Source organism: Phalacrocorax carbo, chromosome 3 (assembly GCF_963921805.1).
Source record: "Phalacrocorax carbo chromosome 3, bPhaCar2.1, whole genome shotgun sequence".
In the NCBI taxonomy this organism is placed as follows: domain Eukaryota; kingdom Metazoa; phylum Chordata; class Aves; order Suliformes; family Phalacrocoracidae; genus Phalacrocorax; species Phalacrocorax carbo.
In genome coordinates this window covers 65,643,255-65,670,188 of record NC_087515.1, presented here as the reverse complement: position 1 = coordinate 65,670,188, position 26,934 = coordinate 65,643,255, and the positions used below count along the sequence as shown (strand labels likewise).

At 39.4% G+C, this 26,934-nt stretch overlaps 1 protein-coding gene across 3 annotated transcripts in view; it reads left to right on the top strand.

The window, feature by feature from the left end:
* PDE7B (phosphodiesterase 7B) overlaps nucleotides 1-26,934 on the top strand; it is a 176,329-nt gene that overhangs the window by 123,658 nt on the left and 25,737 nt on the right. For 2 of the 3 annotated variants that reach the window (XM_064447219.1, XM_064447217.1), the window contains one exon: nucleotides 15,077-15,160. In XM_064447219.1, coding sequence (XP_064303289.1) covers nucleotides 15,077-15,160 — 84 coding nt within the window. Of the gene's footprint in view, nucleotides 1-15,076; nucleotides 15,161-16,699; nucleotides 16,812-26,934 lie in introns of those variants that run through there. The other variant, XM_064447220.1, reaches the window with a different exon arrangement.

The window sequence follows — 26,934 nt, the reverse complement described above, 5'->3', positions numbered from 1 at the left end:
CCTTGTAGTTGTGGAAGAAACTCAGATAACAGCCTCCGTACTGGTTTAGCTACCTATGGTTTTCTCTGGGAAACTAATTTTATAGAAAAAGAAAAGCTATATCCTACCTTTTTCAACTGCTAGACAAGGTATTGTTCAAAGCAGTAATTTCCTACCCTACCAAAACCTGCGATATGCTAGAATATAGTTCAGTTTCTCCATCACTTATCTCATCAGATTAGATTGATGAAAAAAAAAAGGCGGGGGGGGCATCCATATCTGAAGTACAAACATTCTGTAGCCAGAATTGTCTGAATTCCAGTAGATATTAGTGTGTAACATTGTATTTTTCCTTTGTGTGTGTTAGTATGTTGAGGATAGATACAAGGCTTACTTCTTACTAACAACCGTTACATATATTCCATTTTAGAAAGCAAATATTAACCTCAATTTCTTGCGATTTCTGTCTGTTCCACTCCAGGTTTTTACCTGATGGGAAAACGATAATAAGTGAATTTTGGATCTATTTTTTGAAAAGTGTCTTGATCTCTGCTGAATTGTCCATGCAGCCTGACATGGCTGCCCTAGGAATGCAGGGTGTTACTGCTTGTTTTCAGGAGTTGGAGTTCTGTGGTTGCTGGATCAAGGTCTTGGCTATATGTGATTTTTTTCAGGTTGTAATTTCCAACTCAGTTTCTGATATGGAATGGCAAGACTCCTCAGTAATATGCAAACAGAATGGTGTGTCTTTATAATTATGATAGGACCCTGTTTGCCTGAGGTTGTTTCCACTCCTCACCACCCCCAACAACTTTTGTTCTTTCACTGACCCCAGTGGTTCCTGTAGCATCTGCAGACTCTGCAGAATCTGAATGCAGCTGCAGCTGCTCAGCTTCTGAAAAAGAAAGATTGGGAACAGTGACTGCTGCCCCTGTGTGAGGGGCCTGGGGGACCACTGGCTGGGCTGCTCCTTCATTGGAAGGATCAGGGCAACCCGTCCCTTTTTCTTGTTACTCCCAACACCACCCTAGACCAACACATTTACTTTTCCAGGAGTCCCAGTGTTGATGTCAGTTACTGAGGTAGGAGAATGAGGTCACAGAGAAGATCAGGCAATGGGAAGGCAACTGGGTCGCCTCCAGAACCCCATTCCAGTTTCCACAGAGTTGAAATCTCTTCCCATTCTATATACAAACGAAAAGTCAGTTCAGGTAAGTGAGATTTGTCTTTTCAGGTGAAGAAGCAGTACAGGCTGTTCAACTCCCTTGTGGGGAGTAACCACTTGTAGCCACTTCCAGCAGCCCTTGTGCGTGTGAGATCTCTCTGCCCAGCAGCCATCTGTGTCCAAGGCTGCTGAGACACCTGGAGGTGGGCCAGCAGATCTCGGAGCAACTGCAGGAGCCAACACAAGGACTGAATGCACCAGTCCTTGATACCTGAGATCTAGGAAAAAAATTTCTTCCTAGATCTAGGAAAAAACCGTTTGCTGAGCTTTATTTCATAAAAACAGAGAGAACAGGAACATCTCATACTGAAACAACAAACCTGAAGTATGAGCTCACAGCTGCGGTATACCTACCACACAAATAAGATGGTGCTGGAAGAAGTGATTTATGTTTCTCCATAACAATCCCTTCATGCTGCAATGGATCCTGTTGCATTCTGTAGAGAGAATTACTCAGCCATTAAGTTTGGGGGAGGAATAAACCAGGAAGATTACTTTAAGGTGAACTGGAATATATGTCCTTCATTAGGATTTTAGGCACACTTCTGTCTGCTGGTAGAATTTTAATCAATTTTTTTCTCCATGTAGTTGACATAGGATCTGTGTTTGAATACCCACAAATACCGTGTACATTACCTTGCTACAATTCTGTGGGAACTAACAGAGTACAGCATTTTTCCCAGTAATATACATCTGGTATTAGTGCCTGGTCCAAAACATTAGTCAGTTTTTACAACTATAGACAGAATTTTATGACATTCTTCAGTAATATGATAATGATGAGCTGATTCTTACAAATCTTTGTGGACTTCCTCTTCAATGTAGAACCAAATTAAAATTTAACTTTTTCAAAATTTTCAATTGTTTAGGTGTTTCACTGGTTAGGTGAAACCTAAATACCTGGGGAGAGAAGGTCCTTGTGAATTTTATAGTAGAGTTTCTGAATTGCTTTTCTGTAATAAATTCAAAAGCTAATTTGCAGAATTTTGGTATTAGATATCATTTATAAGTCTAACTAGTTAAGATTATTTTTCACACAGCTCTTTATTTTTCTGTGGTAAACGTTAGCTGCTGAACATACTGTTAAGGTAGAGTCTAGGAAAAATAGAACTTTTTCTGGATGTTACTTTAAGATATACTCAATGTTTTTTTCCAGTTGATCTGTTTTGAAGAAAAAGACAATAGTCTTACTGCTTTTTCTGTGTTATGTCTTGCAGTTCCCAGGGGGTGAAAGAAAAAAATCTGTGCTTAGTACGAATTGCACAAGAGTCTGATGAGTCGAGAAGTACTTTTTATATGCCTTCTCACGCACATGCCAAAAAAGTCTCTGCCAGAGTTATTCTCTGTTGGAATTTACAGGGGTCTGTGAAAAGCAAATACTGAAGTGGTCTTGTTCTTTCTCCTTTAAAATACTATTTGAGGAGGAGCCCAAGAAGCTGGATTGCTCAGAAAAGGCTCTGTTCAATGAATATCTAAGACAGAACTCTTGGGTTGCTAAGCTGTAATTTAAAGGTAAATTTCAAGACAAAACTAAATTATTGTTTGTACAGTTTATTATTCCTTTGGGATTTATAAAAACATCTCCAGTGTTTTTTGCCTCCACCCAAAAAAGTCTGTTTGTTTGTTGTATTAGAAGTCTTAGATTGCACTTTTCTCCTCTTTCTGAAAGACTTCAGCAATTATTTGAATTCCCTAAGAACATGTTAAAACGCAGGGGGCAAAAGCCTCAGCTTCTGTTTTCAGCCCTAGTTGTGGAGAAAGGCAGTGTTGCAGCATACACTGTCAGTGAGATAAATAGGCATTTCTCATGTAAAATTGTCTGAAATATTCATAATATTCTTGTTGCTGGTTTGGTTTTGTTGTTTTTTTTAATCTTTTAAAAAAAGTGAGAAAACACACAGGAATTTTACTTAAAATAAAAAGTCATGTAGATAGCACAATTAAATACACTTACTAGTGACACTTCTTAAATGATGAAGTAATTGGAAGACATTAAATAAGCACTTCTTATGGGGTCTCTTGGCCTCCAGAAGGGGTGTGATGCCAGCACTCTTTGGACTGCCAGCGTCCCAAGGAAGCTGCCTCGCTGGCTCCCTTGGGCAGGGGGTGCCTGCCGGTAGCCTTCTCAGCACTGACATGGTAGAGATAAAGGTTTGGCAAAGTTTACACCAGCAGTGGGCCCAAAGTGCAGACCTGGCCTCTAGGCATAGTGGGTCATGACTCTAGGCTTCTGGGTTAGGCCAGGTAGCAGATTGATTAGTTATATGATTTTTACAGTATTGGTTCATGTTTCTGTCCATTTATGGTGCTTTTGGAAGATTATTAAACAAACATAATGCAAAGGTTGAGCAGCAAGTATTTTGCTGTGTGAAAACCAGTTTTTTCCTCACTTCTTGTGGAAGGATGTACAGAGTAGGAGGAAAGAGGAAAATATTTTCCCTCCCCTGCTCTGTCCATCCTCCTTAGTGAGGGGCTAGGCGTGATCAGTTTCTGTTTCCAGGGCAAGACAGGGTTCCCCTCCCTTCAGGTACACCTGGCCTTTCCTCTTAAAGGGTAGTGTTTGGTGCAGGTCCCTTATGCAACATTGCCATTCCTAACTTCAGTTGCAAACCAAAATCAAGACTAGGTGTACATAATTATGGGATGAGGGAAGAAGGTGGTGATGTAAAGGATCATTGAATGGGGCTCTGGTTACCGTGAGCTATGTTTTAACCCTCTTCACATATCTTGCTAGTCACTCTTCCTTTCAGTTTTAAGGTTCTGCAGTTTCTGGAATAAGGAGCTGGGATAGAAACCCATATTCACCAGAATAAGTTGGGCAGAGGCTACCTGGCAGCAGCTTGCACATTTGATGGGCTCAGCGAAGCCATGGTTGCCAGCACATCTGCTGGGGAAGAAGCCCAAGCGCCAGCTGCTCCTGCCGGTGCTTGGCATCCCAGTCAGTGCTCAGCTATCTCAGCTGAGGGAAACACGAAACCACGTTCTGGGGAAATACCAGTCTTTGCCAGTGGCAAGCTTCTGATTAGATCTGTTTATCAACAGTTTTATAATTATGTAGTATATGTAGCTAATATGAAATACATAGCTAATTACTTTTCTTTGAGCCAGCTCATGCTCATCTCTCTTAAGAATGTGTAAAGAATAAAGAACATAAACTGCTATTTAATTGTACTTAAGACAGTAAATATTTAATGCAACTGAACATTGGCAGAGAATGGGGCACAGGCCACAGGCTAGTGTTTGAGTAATGTGAGGTTGATCCAGAACTTTCTCTTGTGCCACCTGTTTCTAAAGTTTTGATTTTTAAATGCATAGTACGTAGCACAGACAGTCCAGATTGGTGATCTGTTCAGGTGCAGGAGGTAGCATATTTGCTAAATTCGAGCCAGGTTGGGGTTCCAGTTTTGGTGGTTTGCCTTTGTTTGGTTTATTTTTACAATCCAATCAATTGTTTGTAAAATACAATGAAAAAATAAAAGAAGAAAAAAAACATTTTCCAAGCTGCAGAACATTGAAGCACAGCTTCCACTTCACAGAGCTTTATTCCTGTGTCTAGCATCAAAATGAAAAAGGTTCCACTCCAAATATTTATATTATCTACATATGTAATTTTTATTTTTCTCTAAACAGAAAAACATTCTTTAAGAAAAAGGGGTTTTTAACACAATAATATTTTCTGATTAAGAAATATTACATGATAAAATGTGGGCTATCTCAGGAAATACTCATCTTGAATAAGCAAGTAATAGTAAGGTTACCTGTGCTTATTTTGTACAAAGTTCTCTTGACTTATTGTTCAATAATTCACTGAGTTATGGAGGTATTTGTATATTCCACAGAGAAACAATAGGAAAGAAGGTTCCCAGCTTTTTTGCCATAGGTGTTGCTTCTGAATACAAAAAATAATTTATTGCAATATATGATGTACAAGCAAAAGTCAAATCATTCATTAATCTCAAACATTTGTTCCTGCAGTGTCCTGTGTAGATAAAGCTCTTAATCAGAGCAAAGCGTCAGGTGGCAAGTAAAGTTTTCTCCTGCAAGATATTGCAGGCACCTTCTTGTGCTGCTGAGCCAACGCTCAGTGCTTCCTTCTCCTCCCTCCCACTTCCATTGCGCTCTCCCAGCTGTGAGGACTCCTGGGGCAGCCCCATTGGGAGGAGTAAGTGGCCGATACTGCTGCGCTTGCTGGTACGGAGCCGCACAGCGCGCCAGCCTCAGGAGAAGGCAGCGAGTAGAGGGGAGGTTGAATTACCAGTGAGTCAAAGCATGGTCTAACCTAACTGTTGCTAGTACAAAAAGCAGAGATCATTAGTGTTTGCGTTATGGCAGTGTAGAAACCATGACCAGGATTGCAGGTAGAAGATGCTGTTGAGCCACTGAGGCCCCGCATTAGAGAGCTTGCTGTCTGCACAGGACAAAAGACAGGAGTGTAAAACTGAGGCATGGAAAGAAAACTCCTATTTGCCCCCTAGGAATCCAGGAAAAGAGCTCAGGGCTTATGGTGGCCATCCCAGATTTTAATTCCAGGAGTCCTCTTTCAGAAATAAAAATGTTAATCTCAAATGATTGAACATTTCTGAAAGCAAGCTCCATTTGTTCTATTCCACTTACGAATTATCAGCATTTTTCTATTAATACTTAGGTAATTCTATCAATTGTTATTTTACATAAATTAATTATATATAATATATAAAATTTTAATCATTGGCTATGTTAGATAAATGGGGATCGTAGTATCAAGGAGTTTCAGGTTGCCTACATAATAGTGCCTGAACAGAAAATAGGAATGATGCCCTGTGGCTCAGGTTACTTGTCAGTGCAACCCATAAAATGCATATACTTGCAAAAAGTGGTTCTTGAGGAAATTGTAGAATCAAAAAAAAAATTAAAATCAGTTAATTAAAAAGATCACTGAACAAATATTATAGGTAGGTGAGAAATGAGAATGCAGAACAGTAGAGCAAAGTTGGTTGAATAAATGCTTAATAACTACCTCAACTTTCTGCAGAAAAATAATCTATTTTTCAACCTTAAAGCCCTGACTGGCAAATTCAAGGAGTCGGTTGTGTTCTCACAGTGGAAGCATCGAAAGCATTGATAATGCTCAAATCAGAAAACTATGTAATAGCAGAAGATGTAGATGTTTGAGAGAACTGTCTGAAGTTGCAATACCTAGGCAAATGCAAAGAGGTCTCTGAAAGAGCAGCTATATCTAGAACGTTATTACAGTTAAGAAAATATAATTTATAGTTTGGATAACTTAGGGTCTGGGTGTAACTTTGGGTGAAGAAAACCACATCTTTTGGTCACTGGCAATAGAAGCAGCTTGACCTAATGCACTCTGCATAGAGATCTGAACTCTGTACCTCTTTTTGGCATGGACAAAACAGATTCTTTGTGTTTTTTCTCTTACACAGAATGAAAGTCATTATATTAATAAACTACTTAACCTATTTTGGAATTTGTGTAAATGGAATTGGAAGCATACAAGTCTCAGAAGTTTGTTACTAAATACATGTTTATTTTAACATGGGAGTCTAGCAGAAGACTAGAATCCAAAAAGTACCATTTAAGTAAATAATAATGTGGAGGTTTTTATGCTGTAATTTCTTTGGAGAGGGATGGGAGTAGCATGAAGGTAAGATATTATCTTCAGTGTTGCCATGGTAATGCAACCTACTACCTGTTGCTAAGAACAGGCTGTAGCTGTTGTTATTACTTCTATTACAGCTCTTAACATTTCAGGATATATCCTTTAGTTTTTAAGGTATTATTTTAGATTCAGTTTCATATATGAGAAAACCAGTAAGTTTTGCCACTTCCCAGCAGGGTTCTAGAGCAATAGCAATGATAGCAATTCCGCTGATTCTGCTAACATAGCTCACATCCTCTAATGCAGAGTAATTTGCAAGCTATCTAACCATTTAGGATGACAAGAGTTATCACGACAGTTCAGTGCCCTATCTATATTACTAGCTGCTTTCCCTGGAAAGTCAGTGATCAGTACTTGGAGACAGAAATGACTAAAGCCCCAACAATACTGCAATATAAAAACTTCAAAATGTAGACCCGTGGTTCTTAGCACTAGAAATGGTAATATCCAATTTACTAAGAGGATCCTGTGCACTACAAGTCTGATTTCCTGATCCAGCAAAGTGCTCTGGGACCTCTTTTACTACCCTGAACCGGGCTGAGTGGCAGCAGTATGATAAGCCCAAGGTCAGCCAAAGTGCTGCCATTCAGGACCACAGCAGCAGTGAGACTCTCAAAGATGCCATCAGTCATACACTACTACTTGTGAGTACTATAAACTACAGGCAAGAATGGAATTATAAACGAATCACTCAAAAAAAAAAAAAGCAGAATCACATCTCCTCCTAGCTGCATGTTCTTCCAGGCTTTCATTTTCATCTTTTACTAGTGATTTCAGCCCCCTAGATAGTAGGGGGCTAGCTGGTTACAATATAGTTCAAGCAAATTATTTACCAAAGTCAAGATGGTTGTCTAAACTGTTCCTTTCAGGTATGGAGGTAGTGGTAGATGACTTCTGTCTTCTGCACTTATCATGCTGTATTTATACAAGTCTCTGTGCTTTTCCCTTGAATTCTTCTTTCTAAGACCTGTCTCCTGCTTTTAGTTCAATAACTCTGTATTCTTTTCTGCTAGATACCAACACTTGTCTATCTGTTCTGCATATGAAAGCCATTGGCTGAATTTTGCAAAACTCATGCCAGCAAACTCCTATATCTGAATTTCTCATGTCTCCAAAATGAAAAGTTTGTATGTGAATAAGCAGTCTGTGTAATTTGCCTGTGTTCTTATGCTCCCTTTCTGTCTTTGCCTTGTGGTTTAGCACTTCATGTAAACTTTTATATAAAGTTTTGTATAAACTTTTGTGTTTTTGGCTAGAAAATACTGATGGTTGAGTAATTATCACACAGGAGCATCAAGGAGCTAGTTATTTCTTTTTATTGAGAACAGTACTCCAATTGCTATTGCATAACAACTGCTAATTTTTGTTTAACTGCGGTGTGGGATAATACTACACTGTGCGAACGCGCACAGTACGTGCAGAGGGTGTGCCCACATTGGTGTGAACTGCAACTGTGTGCGTCTATTATATTGATTACAAAATAAATAGCAACAGTCACAGGGATAACCACAGTGAAAAGCATGCTTACAGATAAGAGGTTTGATGTGGACTCAGCTGTCTGAATATGATCCTCATGGGCAAGGTCTCGGATTCTTGCTCGGTATGCTGTGCTCATTACCATGGCACCTAATTTAGGAACAGAGGTGTCTTAGGCTCGACCTGCAGACAAAGTCAAAAACATGCAACTCTGAAAGGTAATTCAGTCTCTTAAAGTGTTAGTCACTGGGTGTAGGCACCTACACCTCTCCACTGACCTACACCTATGAGTACGTGAAATGCATCTGACCTTAAGACAATAATTCATAGCCCATTATCAAACTCAGAAACAACTGAAAGCATTTCCAGTGCAATATAAGGTATTGACATTTTGGAAAGCTACCATCCTTTGAACATGAAGGATTGTCTATCCTAATCGACTCTGACCATTTTTTCAGTCAGAGGTAGTGACCTAGTTTTGCAGGCTCTGCGTTTGCTCGTGCAAGAACAAACAGGTCTGTGAAGAAGGTAGTATGGGTACTGCTTCAGTATCTGAATTCCTGATGTCTGCTGTTGCGTGGTTCTCTATGGCAGTTTTCTCATCCTGTTGGATTTCAGTTGTCTGCAAGCACTTTCTCCAAAGTCTGCGTGTTTTAAGAGCTTTTCCTTAACATATTTCAGTTCAGAATCCTTTCTCCGGAGTTACTGTTGTGATCTGATATGGTTTAAGGGAGGATTTCAAGAGTGTCTGTAAAATGTTTACTTTAGACATTCGTCAGCATGGACCAGCTGTTAAAGGCATGCCTGTAGCTCCCTAGGGTCTTCCTCTGGCTGTATATCCAGGTAGGCGAAGCATCAGTGCAAAATTGAACTTACCAGGAGATTTTTAGCATTGAGGGGGGTTTTATGAACAGATTGTCATCTTCTGTTTATGGCATTTTACTGATTGGCACAAGCGTTGGTGATAATATTGTCTAAGAGATTAAGATACAGCAGTTGTATGGGTTTTGGTCAGTAAAGGAGGGCAGAAATTACAGTTGGCAAGTACAGTCAGGCAGTGTCACTAGTTTATGTTGAGCATAAGAACCACCATTCACTCCAAAATGCAGTTTTGTAAGAAAACAGAGGATGAGTGGAATGTTCCATCTGCAACTGTTGCTGGTCTGGAGATGGACTTCTGAGTAGCTAGAATTGGAGTAATTGTCTGGTTACAAAAAAAAAATTCATTTATGGGGTAGGATCATTGCAGGGGAAGTATGTTATTTTCTGTGTAAACAACATCTACATAACGAAATGATGGTTTCTACACCATCATTTTATCCCCTTTTTGTAAAAAGGGAGTACCAACAGTTATCTTCCTTTGCAGAGCATTCTGAAATGAAACTCCAGAACGCATTGGAAGACCTCACTACTTATGAGCTCATTAGGACTATTACCATGCATCATATGGCACAGAAAACCTCATGTTTTGAACTATTTACATGCTTAAAAATTCAGTACTTAGAAATGGATGAAGTGAGGTGGCTGCCCCAGTTTCTCCTGCTGGAAAGGAGAGTCGTCCTGTCTGTGTAACCTCTAACATCACTCTCGCTGTGTCCATTCAGAGGAAATGTTCTTGTTCACTGAAGATCTTATGCACGTGAGGAAATGTGCCTAAAATGCTCTCTGCAGACAAGAATTTATGGTAACCTTTATAACACTAATACAGCAGAATGAAAATAATCCAAAGCAGCACAGATCACTATGAACAAGCATTAGATGTCATCAAATAAAAAATAATTCCAGTAATTCTGCTACTTGTTTTTAACCTAAGTTTTCATATGAGTTTGCTACTTCTACACTGCAACACTTCTGTCTTTTAGAAAGCTTTCCACCAAAACCAGAATGATGCCTAAAACATCAACAACTCATTTTCCTTCGATCTCAGAAATCCCAAGCCTTTTCAGAACTGAAACAGTGAAGGAGCCAGGGACTCCATGGAGTCCACGAGAGGCCTTACTACTGCCACTTGCTTTTCCATGGAAAGTGCTCGGCCGCTGCATATGTGTTCTAAAACAGTCAGCTCAAGAAATATTTGGACGAAAATTTTAGAAAAGCTTGACTAGAATAAATACTTGTAACCTCTTGTGAATTTGCTGTGGTATTCCTGACTTACCACACCGCGCTGTGTACTAAATAAAATCAATAATTTGGTGGCTAGTCCTAACTTCTGCTGCATGAAGCTCCTCTGTTGTTTTTGTCACAGCTATGGCCCTGTTTTCTCTCCTTATTTGTTGTGCTTGCTCAGTGAAATTGAATCCCACATCATTTCAGGCAAGACTTGGAGAAGTTGTTTTCCTCTGTGCAGATGGCTCTTTCCTCCAGATGTGACAGGCAGCTAAGAGCTGCCGCATTTTTTACTTACCCTTCTGCCCATCTTGAAATCATGCTAATGCTATGGCCGCAGTAGTACCGTCATTCTTGCCCCGTATCCGATTTTGCCGTGACTCTAAACTGTCATGTGTGTCAGTCGCAGCGTGCGCTGCACAGGCTCCCGTTACCTAATGTAGGTTGCTTTGGATTGTTTGGTTTGTTTTCTCGTCTGTTTTAACAAAAGACAAAGTATCAAGAGCGCAGCGTCCCCTGGGAGATATCCTCGCTGGAAGCTCTTGTGGCAACTTGGCTGTGGTGCGGTTGCAGCCCTTTGTATTTGTGGCTGCGAATGTTCCAGCCTTGCATCTTCAGCCCAGTGCAGCCAAGGAGAACCTGTACCCTTGCTGTTTCCCTTCACCCTGTTTGTTTCACTTGGGAACACAATGAGCTGTCAAAATTTCCTGCCCTGTTTCCACAGAATCCTTCCTTTTGCTCTGAAAAGGATTATTTATCTAAAACTGCTAATTGCATAAATTGTCAGAACAATTGTTTAACTTGATTTTAAGGTGGAGAGCAAAGAGATGTAAAGGTCTGGTGGACTTTTAAAAGTCGCCCTCAAAGTCCTCTGTCAAAGCAGAAAAGTCTAGTGTGCGGCCATTAACGGCCCTTGTCTCTCAGAAATGAAAAATCGTGTGATGTGGTGTACATCTGGTGCAATTTTTAGTATATCTGTTGAGTGTACTTAGAGGTAATTAAAAGTAGTAGGGAAGAATATAAATGTTTTCCAAATAAGTGAGCCAAGAAAAAATAGAGGAAGGCAGGTGTGGTTGATTTAGCCCACCACCACTTCCTAACTAGTCTTTCTCTAATGATGTAGAAAGAGGCTAGGTGGCACCTGGTGAAGTATTTTGAAATAACAGATTCATGAGGTGGAGCTACTTGATAACATCTTTGACTCATCAGAAACTTGCCTTCCTTGAGGGTAAAGTTAATAATCCTTGAATATAAGGATTTTAGTGGCTTTTATTAAGTCAGTGGGGATGCAGATTTTTTCTGCATATAGATTTCTATAGCGCTAGAGACAGGCCAAACTTTTATTATCTGTAAAAAATGTAAAATTACACAAATAGACAATCCAAATCCTCAATAATTTTCCATGACTTCAGGTCCTCGGTTTTGCTGGTCAAATAAAACTCATTCACATTTTCTTAATTTGAAGAACATAGAACTGGTAGTAAGTTTATCAATCATCATGCATAGTCCTCAACTATTTTGGGTACTTTTTCAGTGCCATCAGCTGCTTGGTTGTTTTCATCTCCTTCAGAATGATATTCTTCTGATCACGTAGAAGTTCTTTTCCCATTCTTCTGCTAACCCACTTTGGGCATTACTCCAGGGTGATTTTCCTTTTATGAAATGGCTCGTTAGTGCTATGATCATCTCCCTAGAGATCCTTCCCTGCACTTCATCCAGGAGGAATTCCGCTTTCTCAGAGACAGTATTTAACGGCATCAATACCTCCCTTGCTTTCCCTCTCTTTACTGGAGTTGCCTTGCCTGAATAGCATACATACATGTCTGAGTTGGCTAGTCTTTAGTTCTGTAGCAGACGTCAGCAGCACCATGAGAGGAAGCTGGATTACCAGTAAAATGAAAGTGGAATTTGCAGGTAGCTGGGCCATAGAGCAGTTGCGGCAGTGAAGGTGACAGTAGCAGTGAAGTTTGTTTAAAAAAGCTCTAGCTGTAAATACCTGGTATCTCCCAGCTTTGTGTTATCATCACGTCTCACTAGTGCTCTCCTAATTCTATGCCAAGATCATCAATAAAAAAAATTTAAGAGCGTTCCCAATATAATCTTGTAAAGATCTTGCAGTAATTGATCCCAAGCAAAAGTTTCCTTTCAGTGTACTTTGTTTCTTCTTACCTTTATTTGAAGTAATTCAGTATCAGGTGTTGTCTTGTAGAGTCTACTTTTGGTAAGCCCATGTTGTGTTTTCTTCTGTGTTTGAGTCATCTACCTACCGTTAGCATTCTCCTCATCAAAATTCAGGTTTATACTATTAAGATCAGATTAAGATGGCAATTCCAGCCATAACTAATTGTATGATTTGATATTGTCTAGTACTGTGGTTCCTCTCTTGATCTGATAGATTTATTCTTTCTTGTCCGGAAAAAAATCAGTCTTTCTGGGTCTCCAGTATCGTATGTCTTGGGTTTTTTCAAATTTTTTGAGTTCAAATTTCTCTCTTTTTTTTTTCAAATTATCTGTTGATTTAGTCACGAGTGACATGTTTATCAGTGTGTTAGTGCAGGGGATTATTTGTGGTTTCCTGTTAATTCATTAGTGTGTACAGAAAAACAAAAGCCTTGATCAAGGCATGCTCTGAATTTACACCCGTTCTTAATTTGCTGATGCTTGTATTAGTGACAGGCTCAAGCCTGTCTGATTTTTTGAAGTTTATATAATGTGTACCATATGCTTGCCATTCTTACTCTTTCTGCACGAATCAGCCAATCTGATGGGTCTACCTGTGGCGGAGAGCAATGCTTTTAAGTCAAGGTGCTGCCTTACGAGCTCTGACTCATGGGTACGGATGAATCTTGCTTCAGCGTTTCACAGACTTTACCTATTTGCTCCGCCCTTCTGCCCTTTAACAGAAGGATTGCAGGGGAATAGGTTTATACACCACCGTTGCCACAACTTACACCTGATTTTAAACTGCTGATGAAGGTATACCCACGCTATTACCATACCTTTGAAGTGCAACAGCTGAAGAGCAGGCAGAGGTTTGCACCTCCTGCCCCTGCTATCAGGAGGGGTAAGTGGGGTCAACAACAGCTCGAGTTGTTTTGGGCTGGTTCCTTAGAGCCAGCGGTTGGCAAGCGGGAGTGGAGTACCGGGAACACGTGTTATGTCTCTGGAAACAAAAAGCAAAGCGAAAGTAAGGATGAGAGAAAATAGATTTATATTTATAATCAAAAGTGACTGTGTTTGAAATATTCTTAATTTGAGCCCATGCTCCTGTGTCTTTCGTACCTCTAAGGACCCCTAGAGGGCATGGAAGTTTTTCTCCACCTCGAATATTTAATTTAATAGTTCTACTTGGCTTTCTTCCCTTAAACATAATTGTAAGCACATTTTAAGTGAACATTAGATAGCAAAAAATAACAGCATCTAACTAGGTTCTTCTTTTATGCTGCAAGATGTTTTCTTGGTTTTAAACACAAGTAGAAGCTAGCACTAGCAGCCAAATTCTTAAATTATTTTTGTTTAGATTAGTCAGATGCTATATTCATATCCCAGAGGAAGCACAATTCAAACTAACTAATAATTCATAATTTTATTGCAAACTTTGAGAGGCCTACAGCGTGAGCTGTCTGAGGAAGTGCAGTGGGTAGGCTTTCAGCACTATGGCCTGTGTTTCTGTAGAGGAAGAATTGGTATTGTGAAGGACCTGAATACTCTAACCTGAACCTCTAAAATCTCCAAGTTTTGTCTTATTTAAGATTTTTTTTTATATATTTTGGTCTTGTTATTTGCCTGTAAAGAAATTATTAAATTACAGTACAAGATACTTAAAGCTATGGAAATGTAAAAATTACATCTGCTTCCTCTCTACTTAGGTGAGTTTTTGTAACTCTTACTCATCACGAACAGCATTTTTCTTCTTAAATGAGTTTTATCTCTTTCATCAATGTTACGTGGTAAGTCAGGTACTGATCAATGTGGATTCCACAGCGATACTAATTTTTAGTATTGTGTTGTCACATTATGATATTTAAATTTATATTCTAACGCTCTGGAGTAATGCTTATCTGAGAACATCAGGTTTTGCTTAATTAAAGTAACTTTGGTGTTTGAGGAGAAGGCTGACTTACTCAAAGAGCAGTAAGTAAAATAAAAAAAAACCCCAACCAACCAAACCAAACAACTTTTTAAAATCTTTATATTTTGTTTGGGTTTTTTTTAATCAACTCATGATTTTGAGACCAGTCCCACAGCATCGGAGGACAGTTGGACTGTGAGCCTAGTCCAGGGTTGAGACCTTTGTGTGTGATACCATGATGGTCAGAATCCAGCTGAGTTTGTCTGGGCAAAAAACTGGACCTCTACAATACTCCTGAAGCAGTGAGAGCCTACTTACTGGGCAGGAAGCTGTTCAATAGAATAAACACGGGGGGGTTTGTGCCTTTGTTCTCATAAGAGGATCAGCTGTACTGCTTTACCCAATAACCCAGGGATGTCATGGGAGATGATTTTTTGGACCTTAGTTTTCCCACTGGAGGAGTGTAACATCATCACTTTTGAATAGAAAATAGATCTAGATGTAAACAGCAGAGGAAGGCAGCTGCCCCTTCTAATGTCTCTGGGGATTTTGTGTTTTGCAGGAGATGCACGGGTGAGAGGTCAGACAGGGGTTCTCTCCGAGCGCCGTGGCTCCTACCCGTTTATAGACTTCCGTCTTCTTAACAGTAAGTGCAACCCTTCCTTCAGGTCTGTATTTAAAAAAAAAAAATTAAAATCTGTATTGAAAGTATACCAGCTAAGGTATCTCATTTCACACATATCTATAGCTCAGCTGTCTTCAGTCAGTCAGCATTAATAATTCTGTTATTCCCACACAGTGTTTGATAGTGGAATGTTTTGATTGTATGAATACTGCCCATAATGCTGAGTCTGTCAAGTAAATACAGTAGTGCCATGGGGTGTGCTGGGGGTGCTTCAGAATTAAATAGATAAACCTCTGCGTCCTTTAGCCTCTTAGCCAACAGTTGGAACAGATTTATGTGATACTGTTATCCGGTCATATAGAATTGGCACAGAAGGGGAGCATGTGACAGCACTGACCAGTGGTTTACAATAACATTAATTTTTCCAACAATTAGAACCCAATCCAAAGCCCCATGGAGTCTTCTCATTGACGTCAATGGATTTTGGGTCAGGCCAGCAGTGAACATCTGTTAAAAATAATCTTAACCTCATTTTGATTGAAGTTATTTTGCCACTGTTGTAAATAAAGGCAAATCTAAAAGGAAAAAAACCCATCAAGATCCTGGGTTTTTTTCACCTGATGGATTCTCTGTGCTGATGCAGACCCATTAGCCAGTGTGTAAAAAAAAAAAAAAATAAAATAAAAAACAGAGGACACTTAGTCTTGGGGCCTGTAGCATTCAGTCTGGATGCTGTATTAACTCCAGTGTGTGTACTGCACAGACCACCCCATGTAACCTTTGAAACAAAAGTTATTCACTGTCTTGATCAAAACAGACTGAAACTCTCACAGTTTGTTTAGTGATGACACTTTCAAGCTTCTAGCAATTATGCCTTTCATGAAAAAGCAATTATCAAACTGAAGTTTTATGACTCCTTTTTGTTACTGCTTTCCCGAGTGCCTGGGGACGAGGAAGGGAGGTAGGCAGCAACGAGCGGGGGAAGAAGCCCAGCCACAAAGGGCGAGGTCTGGCTCGGAGTCAGGAGAGAAGGGGCTAATAGGAAGGGGAGGACTTGGGCTCTGGTCAGTTGCATTCGCCCAAGCTGGCAAAGTTACTGCCGCCTGGCAGAGTGCTTGCTTTCAGTCTTGCTGATAAAAGGTATTTTCTAGGTCACAAGTCCATTGGAGCGCTCTCTATGGCTGAGGTAGAAAGACATAAGGGGTAAGATGAGTCCAGCAGTTTTCCCAGGACAAAGAGAGCTCAAACATACTGGTTGAGCAGATCTCTGAGGGTAATTTAGTCCTGGCTTGCCAACGAACAATGTGAAGAAAAACCTGGTTAGGCTAGCTGGAGATATTACTGCTGATGCCCTTATAAAGACTGAGAGAAAATAAACAACTTCTTTTCATTCATGAAGTAGAAGTGAACATATATTCACATTCGAGTGTGACTAAAATTATTTCCTTCTTAATTTCAATATATAGACGTTATTTAAAATTCTGCTCATATGTTCTTTCCTCTCCTGGTTAAAGAAACCAAAAACTTTTCAGCTTTTTTTTCTGGCGATTGGGCTTTCACTTGTATCCCCTGTAGATGAATCCTGCCATCCTTCAGATCCTGCCAGCTTCTGGGAAATGCTGGTGCTGTCTGTGGGCTGCCTATGGAGAGATCCATGGCAAGAGTTGTACTGGTGAATACTCAGCCTTTGATCATACAAGGAGCAGGCCACTTGACATAACCCCACTACTGTAACTGCTGAACTTAAAAACGATGCCTCTCTCTGCATGCACCTCTGGTCCCATGGAGGTGGGGCACCTGGGCTTTCTATGTTCCTGTGTTCTCTGTCCTGGGGCCTTCTGACTTAGTCTTTTTACTATTTTTCCTTAATCTGAAAGGAGTCATCATGGTCTCTGTGTAAGGAAAAGCAGTGATCCTGATTCTGGGTTTCCCACTGTTTCCAGTTTTTTATGTATTTACTGCTTTCTGCCTAGGGACTGCTGTTGGCTTAATTTTTCAGTGCAAAATTAAGTGAGATTCCTAGGCACTTGACTACTAATTTTGTAGATGGCAAATGCACTGAGCCTAGCTCACTCGGTGACCTACAGGTAAATGAAGGTGCTTGGTATCAGAGCACACAGATGTGTGTTTTTCCAGAAATCAAAGAGGCTTTTATATTATTTGTTAATATACTTCTAGCTGTGAAATCTGTTTCTGCTGTGCATACCATATAAGCTCCAAAACTCATGGTGCTGCACATCCTATCTAAAAGAAACATATATAAATGTCACTACTGCAAACTTCCTTTAAATGTGCCTAACTAATACTTGCAGTAAAATTTTGGCACCGTGTTACATGTGTTTGGGGCCAATAACTGACAGGCAGCAACCGTATACTGAAAGCTGTTACAGTAAGGGGGGGAGAGAGGCAGAGAAATTTTATGGTAAATATCCTCAGAAGTTATAAAGAAATGCATCATAAATACTAGTCCAGTTTCTCACTAATTCAGACAAACTGAGTTTAAATAGTGATAGTTCCCTCGACCATCTGAAATGCTATTCCAAATAACAGTACCACCTTGTTTTAAAGTAAGGGAAAACACTGAAGCTCATTCTTGAACAGAGTTGACGTTCATTTTGAAAGCTGACATTAAAAAAAAAAGTCGTGGCATTCCTATTTAATCAGACTAAAGATTACTTAAATGTAACTTTATTAACATACAGATTCAGCCAAACTAGTGCATTTTTCCCTCCTATGGCTGTTAAGGGTTAACACTGAGTAGACCGTATCTTTTGTTTTTTCTGGAGTCCTGCAGTAAAGTCGCTGTGTAATTCAAGACACCGTTAAGTCTTTTTGGATAGGAAAACTTCCTGCACTCTGAAAATGGGATCTTCTGTAGCCCTAGTCAAAGCCAACTGGATTAATGTTGGCTTCTTGCTGTTTGAGCTAACGTCTGTGATGCCATCTACACATTCCTCCGGTGCCTCTCTGCAATATATAGAAACTTAGCGAGTGTTATTTCACCTTGTCAGTGCCAGGCTGTCAGGACCGTGAGGATTTTGCAGGATCCTGCCTGTAGGAGATGCAAGGCTTTAGCATCTCCCTGTCTTTTCTCTGCCTAGTTGCAAACTTTCCTTAAGGCGTAGTTGCTCTGGCAGGTTTGGGGACTCTTAAAATTACTCTGGAACACAAAATTGAATGTAAAATATCCCTGTGTCACAAAGAGCTCCTTGGTTCTGCATTGTGAGGAGTGTATGTTTGCCTCAGCCTCTTGAGTCAGTCCCTGCAACTTGTGGAGACCTGCATGACCAACCAGATATTTATTTGTGTTCACGGTATTGAGCCACAAGCTTGAGGGGAAGCTACGTAGCAGCTCCTCTCCCCAGGGAAGCTGCAGCAGCCGACACTTGTTAGCCAGCCTGGGGTGAGGACCCCCAGGAGGCAAGCCAAGCACCCCTTTTTCCATCCTGCTCCTGATGGATGCAGATATACCCCAGAAGAAAGTAAGCTGGACATGGCAGACTTGAGGCTCCACATTCACTACAGTGCTTATGAACAAATATTCAGACTTTACAAACTCCTAAACTAAAATATAGAAGTTTTGCACAGCGCTATAGGTTTATAGGAAAAGTGGAGAGAGGGTTTTCTCTTCCTGCAAATAAGGCATTCCTTAAACTGGGAGCAGCAGAAGAAGAAAACGCAGCATTAAAAACTTATTTTCCAGAAGGAGTAATGGGATGGAATAGGCAATTCCTAGGTGCCATCAAGCAGCTGAATATACTGTATGAATTAGGTAAGATTGATTCCAAACCAAACCTCACAAATTTTAGGAAAGTTTGACTCTGAACTCGGTAGCTCTAGCTTGTAACTGAGTCTAATGCAGGTTGAAATTAATGACGGCAGTTTATTGGCACTTCTGCATTTCTGTGAATTAAATGAACCTTCTTGTGTTCATGGGACAGAAGAGGAGTTAAACTGAATATGTGCAGTGTAATAACTTAGAATTTGAAACACTTCAGCAGTGAAAATTAACTTGATCCAATTTTCCTTTAAGCAAAGCATAGTTTGGATTTGAGAAATAAAGGACCATAGGGTAAGGCAGCAATAATTTTTTTCTCTGATTAACAGAGTTGCTCACTGAGTCATTGAACCAGATCCCTCCAGTGACTGATATGCATTGATTAAAACAGATTTCATTATCCCATGATGAGTTGTGCTGGTGACTGTGATGGTACATTTCTTCACTGCATTAACCAAAAGTTTGAGGGAATTTCTTGTGGCAAATCTACAATTGTAGGTAGGCATGCAGCAATAACCAAGAGGACCTCACCCTGCTCCAATTATACTAGATACTTTGTTTTATTGCCCAATGAAATTGAGTACCAAAATAACATAGTTTACATCTGAGATGAGTAACTTCTTATTTACAAATTTGCTTGCCCAGCTTTAAGTCAGAGAACAATGGCATTCTTAAGACTTAAACAGTGGTTCTCCATTTCCCATCTTGTTTATGCTAAGCTTTTCTCTGCATTGAATTTTTGCTTCCAAATGACAAAATTATTAGCCTCTAGTTGACTACATTTAAATATATCTATCAAGGAGGAATAAAATTAAAATTGTTTCTGCTTGCATTTTTAACTTTTCCTGGAAAATTCTCCATTATGGACACTCTGTTTTTGTCACAGCATTGGTCATACCATTGCTTTTGTTATCCTGGACCCACTTGTTTTCCGTAAGCCATCCACAGTGTCTGATAGAATTCACTTCTCTATATATCGATCTAGGAGGGATAACCAGGAATGGGAGAGAATGTAGTATGCCAAGTGGACTCTCTGTACCAAAACAGTGTTACCCAGAGAGATTTGTGTTTCCTGACACCTTGCACAACAGGAACATAGAGTGGGATCTGAGAATATCTAAAAGGTCAAAACATGTCTGTAGACACTCCAAAGGTATTACCTGGGATCTTGGTATTGTCTTGCAGGCAGAAGTTGAGTCCAAAAGAATGCCACCTGCTTTAAGCTTAGCTTAGCAAATTAAGTCAGTATAGAAGATGTACTTTTAGTACCATATGATGATAAACAGTGATATTAGGTACTATTCAGTCCCTGTCCTTGATTTCCTGTCTGATTTGAGTCAAGCAAAATCCTCTGGTTTTCAGGTTTTTTGCGAATAAAGTGATGCTTTACAGGCATGTAACGAATTAGGTACTACAGAAATGAAAAGTGTTGTCAGGTTCAGTAAGGGAATACATGAACTCATGAAAAAGTCTCCATCTCAAAGAACCCAAGTCTGTGGATGTTTGAATCTGTGGTTTCTGCCTGTCTACAGAAGGGTCCATTTGCAAAATTTACATTCATTTTTGGTTTTGGATTTTGAACAACTCCAGGGCTTTCAGGTAGGGCCCATCTCCAGGGAAAATAAAAATAAACCGCAGCCACCAACCCAAAACTGAACCATCAAGTAACCTGAACCCAAATGAGTGAGGTTAAAAAGAGTTTGGTTAACTGTCTTGTTTTGTTGCCTTTGGCTGGAAAAAGAAGTGGGAGTGAGAGATGCCTTTTTAGATATTTCTGACCCAGGTTAAATTAGGACACTAAAAGTCTTATGAAGAAGTTTCAAGGGCTGATTGGATTACTCGGATCCCAACCCAGCCCATGGAGATGAGTCCAAAGTTCCAGATGGTTATTAAATTAGAAAGGGAGAGATCTTAGGAGGTCTACATCATTCCTACATAATACCTCCCTTAGTTCCTCGTGGATAAGCACGTCCAAAAGATCCTGAAGGCACACAGGCTTCTTAATCTGTTTAGCTTGTGTCTGGTTTGAATGGGAAGAACATTTCCAGAAGTGGCCTATGGCCTTGCTTTCAGTTTCCTATTCAAGAAAGAGGAACTGGGATTTTCTTAATAATGTCTCAGCACAAAGATTTTTTCTGTTTTCTAGTAACATTTCACTATATTCAGAAGTTCTTTCTGTCATTGGAAGCCAGTTTGGTTCCCTCCTTCCCCCTTTTCATCAAATAGCAGCAGGATTATTTTTTCTTGTTCAGGGTGTTGGGTTTTGTTGGGGCTTTTTTTGGGGGGAGGGCTGTTACCTGGAAAATTTAATAACAGGTTAGGTTGAAAAACATATTCTACTTCTTGCCATTCATTCTCCTTGTTTAGTTTTTATGCTACATTTGTAGTAAATGAAAGCCAGAATGTAAAACAGATTGGTGCATGTACCCTCATATGCTAACCACATGCAATAGTTTGGGTTATGAATGCTTCAGGAGACCTCATAAGAGCAAGCAGAGCAAAGACAAAACTAGATGTGCTTCACACAAGAAGTCCTAGTGAACACTGACCTGATTATACAGGTTTGTAACTTAATTTTTTTGATACAGATTTGGGATTCAGTTCAACTGAGAATGTCCCTTTAAAAGTTTCCAAATGATTCATGATCCATCTGCCACCCCACCTTCTTTCCCCTGATTAGAAAAGGGAAAGGGTGTACTGAAGATAACACTGAGGATACTTTCCAAATGACCAGAGGAAAAGAAAGAACAAGGAGAAGGGATCATTAAGATGATAAATGAAAGTTGGGTTTGCTGTTATTACAGGTTATGTTGCTTTTTCTCAAGGGGAGTGAAGGGGGAGGGGATGTACCTTTTCCTGTTGGAGAAACTATAATCAGCTATAGAACATTTGCAGTTTTAGGAAAAAAAGGTCGTGCTACTGTACGAAGATTGAAGTGGCAAAGAGAAGGTTCATATTGAACTGATAACAACTTTGTGGTGAAATGGAACACAACATGCCATTTCCTGAGAACTTGTAGAAGGCTTAATAAAAGATGCCGAGATGTTTGTTTGCATAAAGATGATTGATGACCCCAATAAAGGCTGCAAATTGTAAAGAGAAACACATATAAATTAATCTTAAATTTGGAGTTAATCTATTCCTCTTCCTGTTGTTAAGGCTAATATTCTGTTACCTAACTGGCCTTTGAAACACTAGTTTCTCCAGAACTTGATGTAATGGGATAATTCGGTATATAAGTGGGATAATCTGCAGAGTTCTCAAGTTCTGTAGTTTCTTTCAAAAAGTATCAAAAGTAATATATTTTGGGATAGGAGGGAAACTGCATGACTAGTGTTCTTCAGGATGCCAACAATTGCGCAGGAACTTTATGATTTGAAAACTGAGTTGTTACAAGCCACCATCACCTCAAGTGTGATGTTCAGAGGGGAGGAAACCCCATAGCAAGGTGACCTAGAAGGTTGGTATCCCAGAACCTCTCACTTTTCATTGACTACATTAGCCAAAAAAGCATACGAGCACCTTTTCTGTAAACAGGGCTCTGCATTAATTTTGTGCACTTGTGCAGGTGGTTGAAGAATGGAATCTTGTCTCAAAGCGGAAAATGTGAAAGATCTTTTGTTTTACTTCTAATTTTCTGCTTTTCTCTGACGTGTTCAGAGTCCCCCTCTTTCTCACAGCCTCTTCCTAATTGAAGAAAATGTTTACCCACTCAAAGAGAAATAATGCAGTTGTAACCCATGTGAACAATAGCAGCTAACAGCACTTAACCTCTACAATTGAGTTTTATCAAAAGTCAAGGAGCAAATAATTTTTAATACATTACAGAAGCAAGTGAAAACAAAATGTTTATAACAACTTTTTTGATTTTTCTATCATCAGTCCTACGCGCTCTTCCCTATAAGAAAAATTTTGCAATCAACTCATAGAAAGATTATGCCAAATAAGACTTCAGTAAAGGTGATCTAAATGCCTGGCATGATTTGACACACAAAAAAATGGACAAACACCGATTATTCCTCGTAAGTCAATTACATCTCTCTTGAGCACTCAGATAAAAGCATTCTAATCACCTGTCAAACCGTGAACAAGTGCAGTAAATTGTCTCCATAACATATAGGACCAGAGAGAAATTGTTTCCCGGAGTCCTCGCTGTTTGCAAACTGTCTGGATGGTAAATTGCTGGTCTGATCCTCTCTGCCTTATCTTCCAGATATTCCAGCACTTTTTTTTACCAATCCTGCTTGACCCTTCAGTTGTAAGGCAGTGGCTGAGTACAGAATGTCTTTGCATCCTCGGAAGAGGGGAAAGGGTATTGTAAACTTGAGTTTATAATGCGTCAAAGGCAGGTGCTTGATATCCTGATTTATCTATGTCGGCTTTATTCGGCATCCCTTTGGAAAGAAGAGGAAAAACATTTTCTGTCTCTTAATCAGTTGGCTTTTTAAAATTAATAAACCTGCTGTTATCCACTCATGCTGCTGAGTGACCTGTTTTTATTGTACACTGAGGTGCAATAAAATAAAAAAAGGCAATACTGTGAAGGGAAACTCACAGGCCTTATTTGATTGCATAACAGAGTTTGTTTACATTGAAAGAACAATAACAATCCAATGAATGTCTGGTGCAGACTTAAGTACATCCTTGTCCAAATTTGATTTATGTGATCATTTCTGCATGTTAGCTCAACCATTGTTAACATAACCTCCGTCATTTTTATATTCACGCTGCCTGTGGGCACAGGCTAGCGCAGCAGTGTGAAAGAAATCTGAAGGAAAACTGATAGCAATTCCTACTGCAGAAAACCTCTTTCTCTGAAATAACAGAGGTTGGGGTGTAGTGGGCCATAGATCATGTTAAGGCGAGGAGATCTGGGTAACTGGACGAACTTTGTTAGGAGGGAGAAGGCAACCATTGATTCCTGTAGCTTTTTAACCTCTTGAGGGCCACGTGCAGTTGCCAGGCATCATCCATGGTCTGATAGCCTGTATACATGGTGCGGCTATCAAATTACCCAAGGAAAAATGCAACAACTTTTGCTGCCAGCTGAAACACGTCAGGAGATATGCTGTGAGCTCAGGCCACCTGTGTTTTTGAAGGTAGAAGTTACGCTTTGTGAGGAATGATTATACAGGCGCTTCTGTAAATGTGTATGTAATTAATACAATACGTGTATGTAATTCATACAATAACTTTGTTCACTATATAAAGAAGGGCTTCTCCAACCTCTGTGCAAGGCAGTAACTCCACAGGGTACGAGAATGTGCATCTTTTAAGAGATACAGATGATGCTTTTTTTGGGTAAATAAAACATTCAGAAGTTGCCACGATGATTAAAGATAAACACAGTTCTCAAGGGAAGTTTTCTTGTTCGTCTTTCACATTCATTTCAAAATTGCACATAATTACTAAATCCTTCCCATGTGAGCCTTGCAGCTTGTATTCTTTAACTAGATAATGCAACATATGTTTTAGTACCCATAGTTCCACGATTGAAGTCAGTGATACCTGCAACAATATTTTTGATTCATTTACTTGTAATTCAATTTAACCTAATTAGAAATAGCTATCAATAACTCTTTGTTTCAGAGTCATTATATGACTTACATCAGGTGTCACACTGAGATTTTATATTTACAGTTTAAATTGAAATTTACAGTTGTCAATAAAGAAGTGGTGTGTTCTGCATATTACTGTAAGTCGTTCACATAAACCCTTAATTTCATCATAAAACTGCATCTTGATTTTGTGTCAGCGGGTGGATCCCGTATGCTAGGAATGGCTCTTCACTGCTGGGAGGTTCAGGTATGACCGCTGAGCTGAGGACAGAATTTCAGCATTTACTCTCAGCTGCTTCAGTTTTTGCTCTTCTTTCTTAATTGTCCTTTTCCTCTCAGTTTCATATGGCTGTGCTTTTCTGTTTTGTTTGATGCTGATCTTGAGAGGGGAAAGAAAACGCTGATGAGATTATAATAGTTTGGGGTGTGTTGTTCTTGGAAAGAGGCATAGTCTTTGTCCAGTTTTATGCAAGACACTCATAATAAGGTACATTATTGCTGATAGCATAGTAATCTTTAAGGGTCTCAGCGGTCATCTGACAAGTCCCGTGATTCATAGATAAATCAATTATTACCTAAAGGATGTGATTTTAACATGATACCCAGAGTTTGTATGTGGATAGACTGCAGTGGGGGATTTGGGCTGTTCTGTCAAGAGCCCAATTTTGAAAATACATATCCTACTGTTCTTTATCAGTATTATGAACTCCTTCCCTTATGAATGAAAACACAGGGCAACAGATTATTGTGGGTAATCTTTTTAGCATAATGTATTGTAATACAGTGCTCACCTGAAGCAGCAAGTGATGTTTCAGAGTCGCTGTCTACTGATGACTAAATTTCAGTTGAGACCTGTGACAACCATATAGAGCAATGTGACAAAGCAATGGCTGCAAGTTTGATGGTTCAATTCAGAAAATGTGTTTCACAATAAGAAATTATTTATTTCAACCTGATGTGTTTGTGGATTGGTAAGTATTGTTTGTGCTACTGAAATAATCTGGTAATCCAAAGGACAAAATAACTACTTCTTGATAATTGGACGTTCAGCTGCTTGTTGGGACTTGGGCCAAACCTTCACCTTCAGGTATTTCACAGCAACTCTACATATGAGTTTTAAAGACAGTTTAGGGGAACGTAGGCAGTATTTTCAGTCATCTGTCTTCAACTGAAAAAACAGATATTAACTTAGATAAAAATTAGTTGGAGCAACAACTCATTTTTAACGTACAAAATGGAAGTTTTCCGTACATGAAAATTTAAACTTGTTACCTGAAAGCAGTGGCAGTTTGGGGCAAAGATGGAGTTAGGAAAGTTAGAAAGTTGAGAAACAGCTGACAGAAGTTTAAAAAGTGAATTAATTTTGAGAGTGTTTTGTTATCCAGGAATTAAACTGAATGCCAGCCACTTTTTAGCAGCACTATATAAATGAAAAGAAATGCAAAAACAAGTCTACCAGTTCCTCCACATGTCGCTGTGACTGGGTAACTGTTAGCACCTATGTTAGTCACTCCTTCAACAGGCCACGAAATTGTTCCAGCTTTTAAAATGTGTGAGAGAATTAAGGCAGGTGCTGTCACATCATAAATGAAAATCTAACCTTCAGGCTGGTACAGTAGTGACATTGTACCGTTTGCATTCTTGAAAACACATGGTTTGTCAAGTTGCAATAAAATTATTTCGTGCTTTTATACTGTTAAAACTTGTTGGGGTCCTTGGGCTGCTGACAAGAAGTTTGAGATTTACAGGTCTGAGAAAATATATTAATTATTGATACTCACTATGTAAGCATGGGGGTTTTGTTGTTATTTCTGACATTGTGTCGATCAATAGCTGTTGGATTACTTAAGAAGCTTGCTACAGAAGGTGCTCACACATCTGCTGTTGGAGAAATCAAATACTGAACCACCTATGATCCAAAAAACCCCATTAGCGTTTTCTCTGAAAAAACTCTCAGAATAATAATGCTCATAAAACCAGCATACAAATTCATAGTTTAATTTCACAGCAGAACAAACGCTCAGCATTTTTGCATAAAAAGAAGTAGCAGAGTAGAGAGAGTCATCTTCAGTCCATGGATATTTTTCCTGAGCTCTTATTTAAACCTGAAAACCAGTGAATTGCTATGCAGCTTCTTATCTCAAGCAATCATTACTGTTCTCCAGAAGGAGTGCTTAATCTTCAGTTTCTTACAAGGTTCTCTTATGAATAAAACTGTGTTGAATCTTACTGCCTTCGAACAACTCTCCAGTTTCTGTCCTCCCGTCTTCCAAAACTTACACCAGACTGCAAAACGAAAACATCACAACTGTACACAAGGTTCTGTTAAAAGTTCAGATGAAATTACCAGTCATTACCAGTTTTAGGAAGCCTGCTTAGTCTTACTAACAAGAAGGTAATTTAATTGCTCTAATTACTGATTTAATCACTGCATAAAAACTGCCTTGGTTTTTATGTCA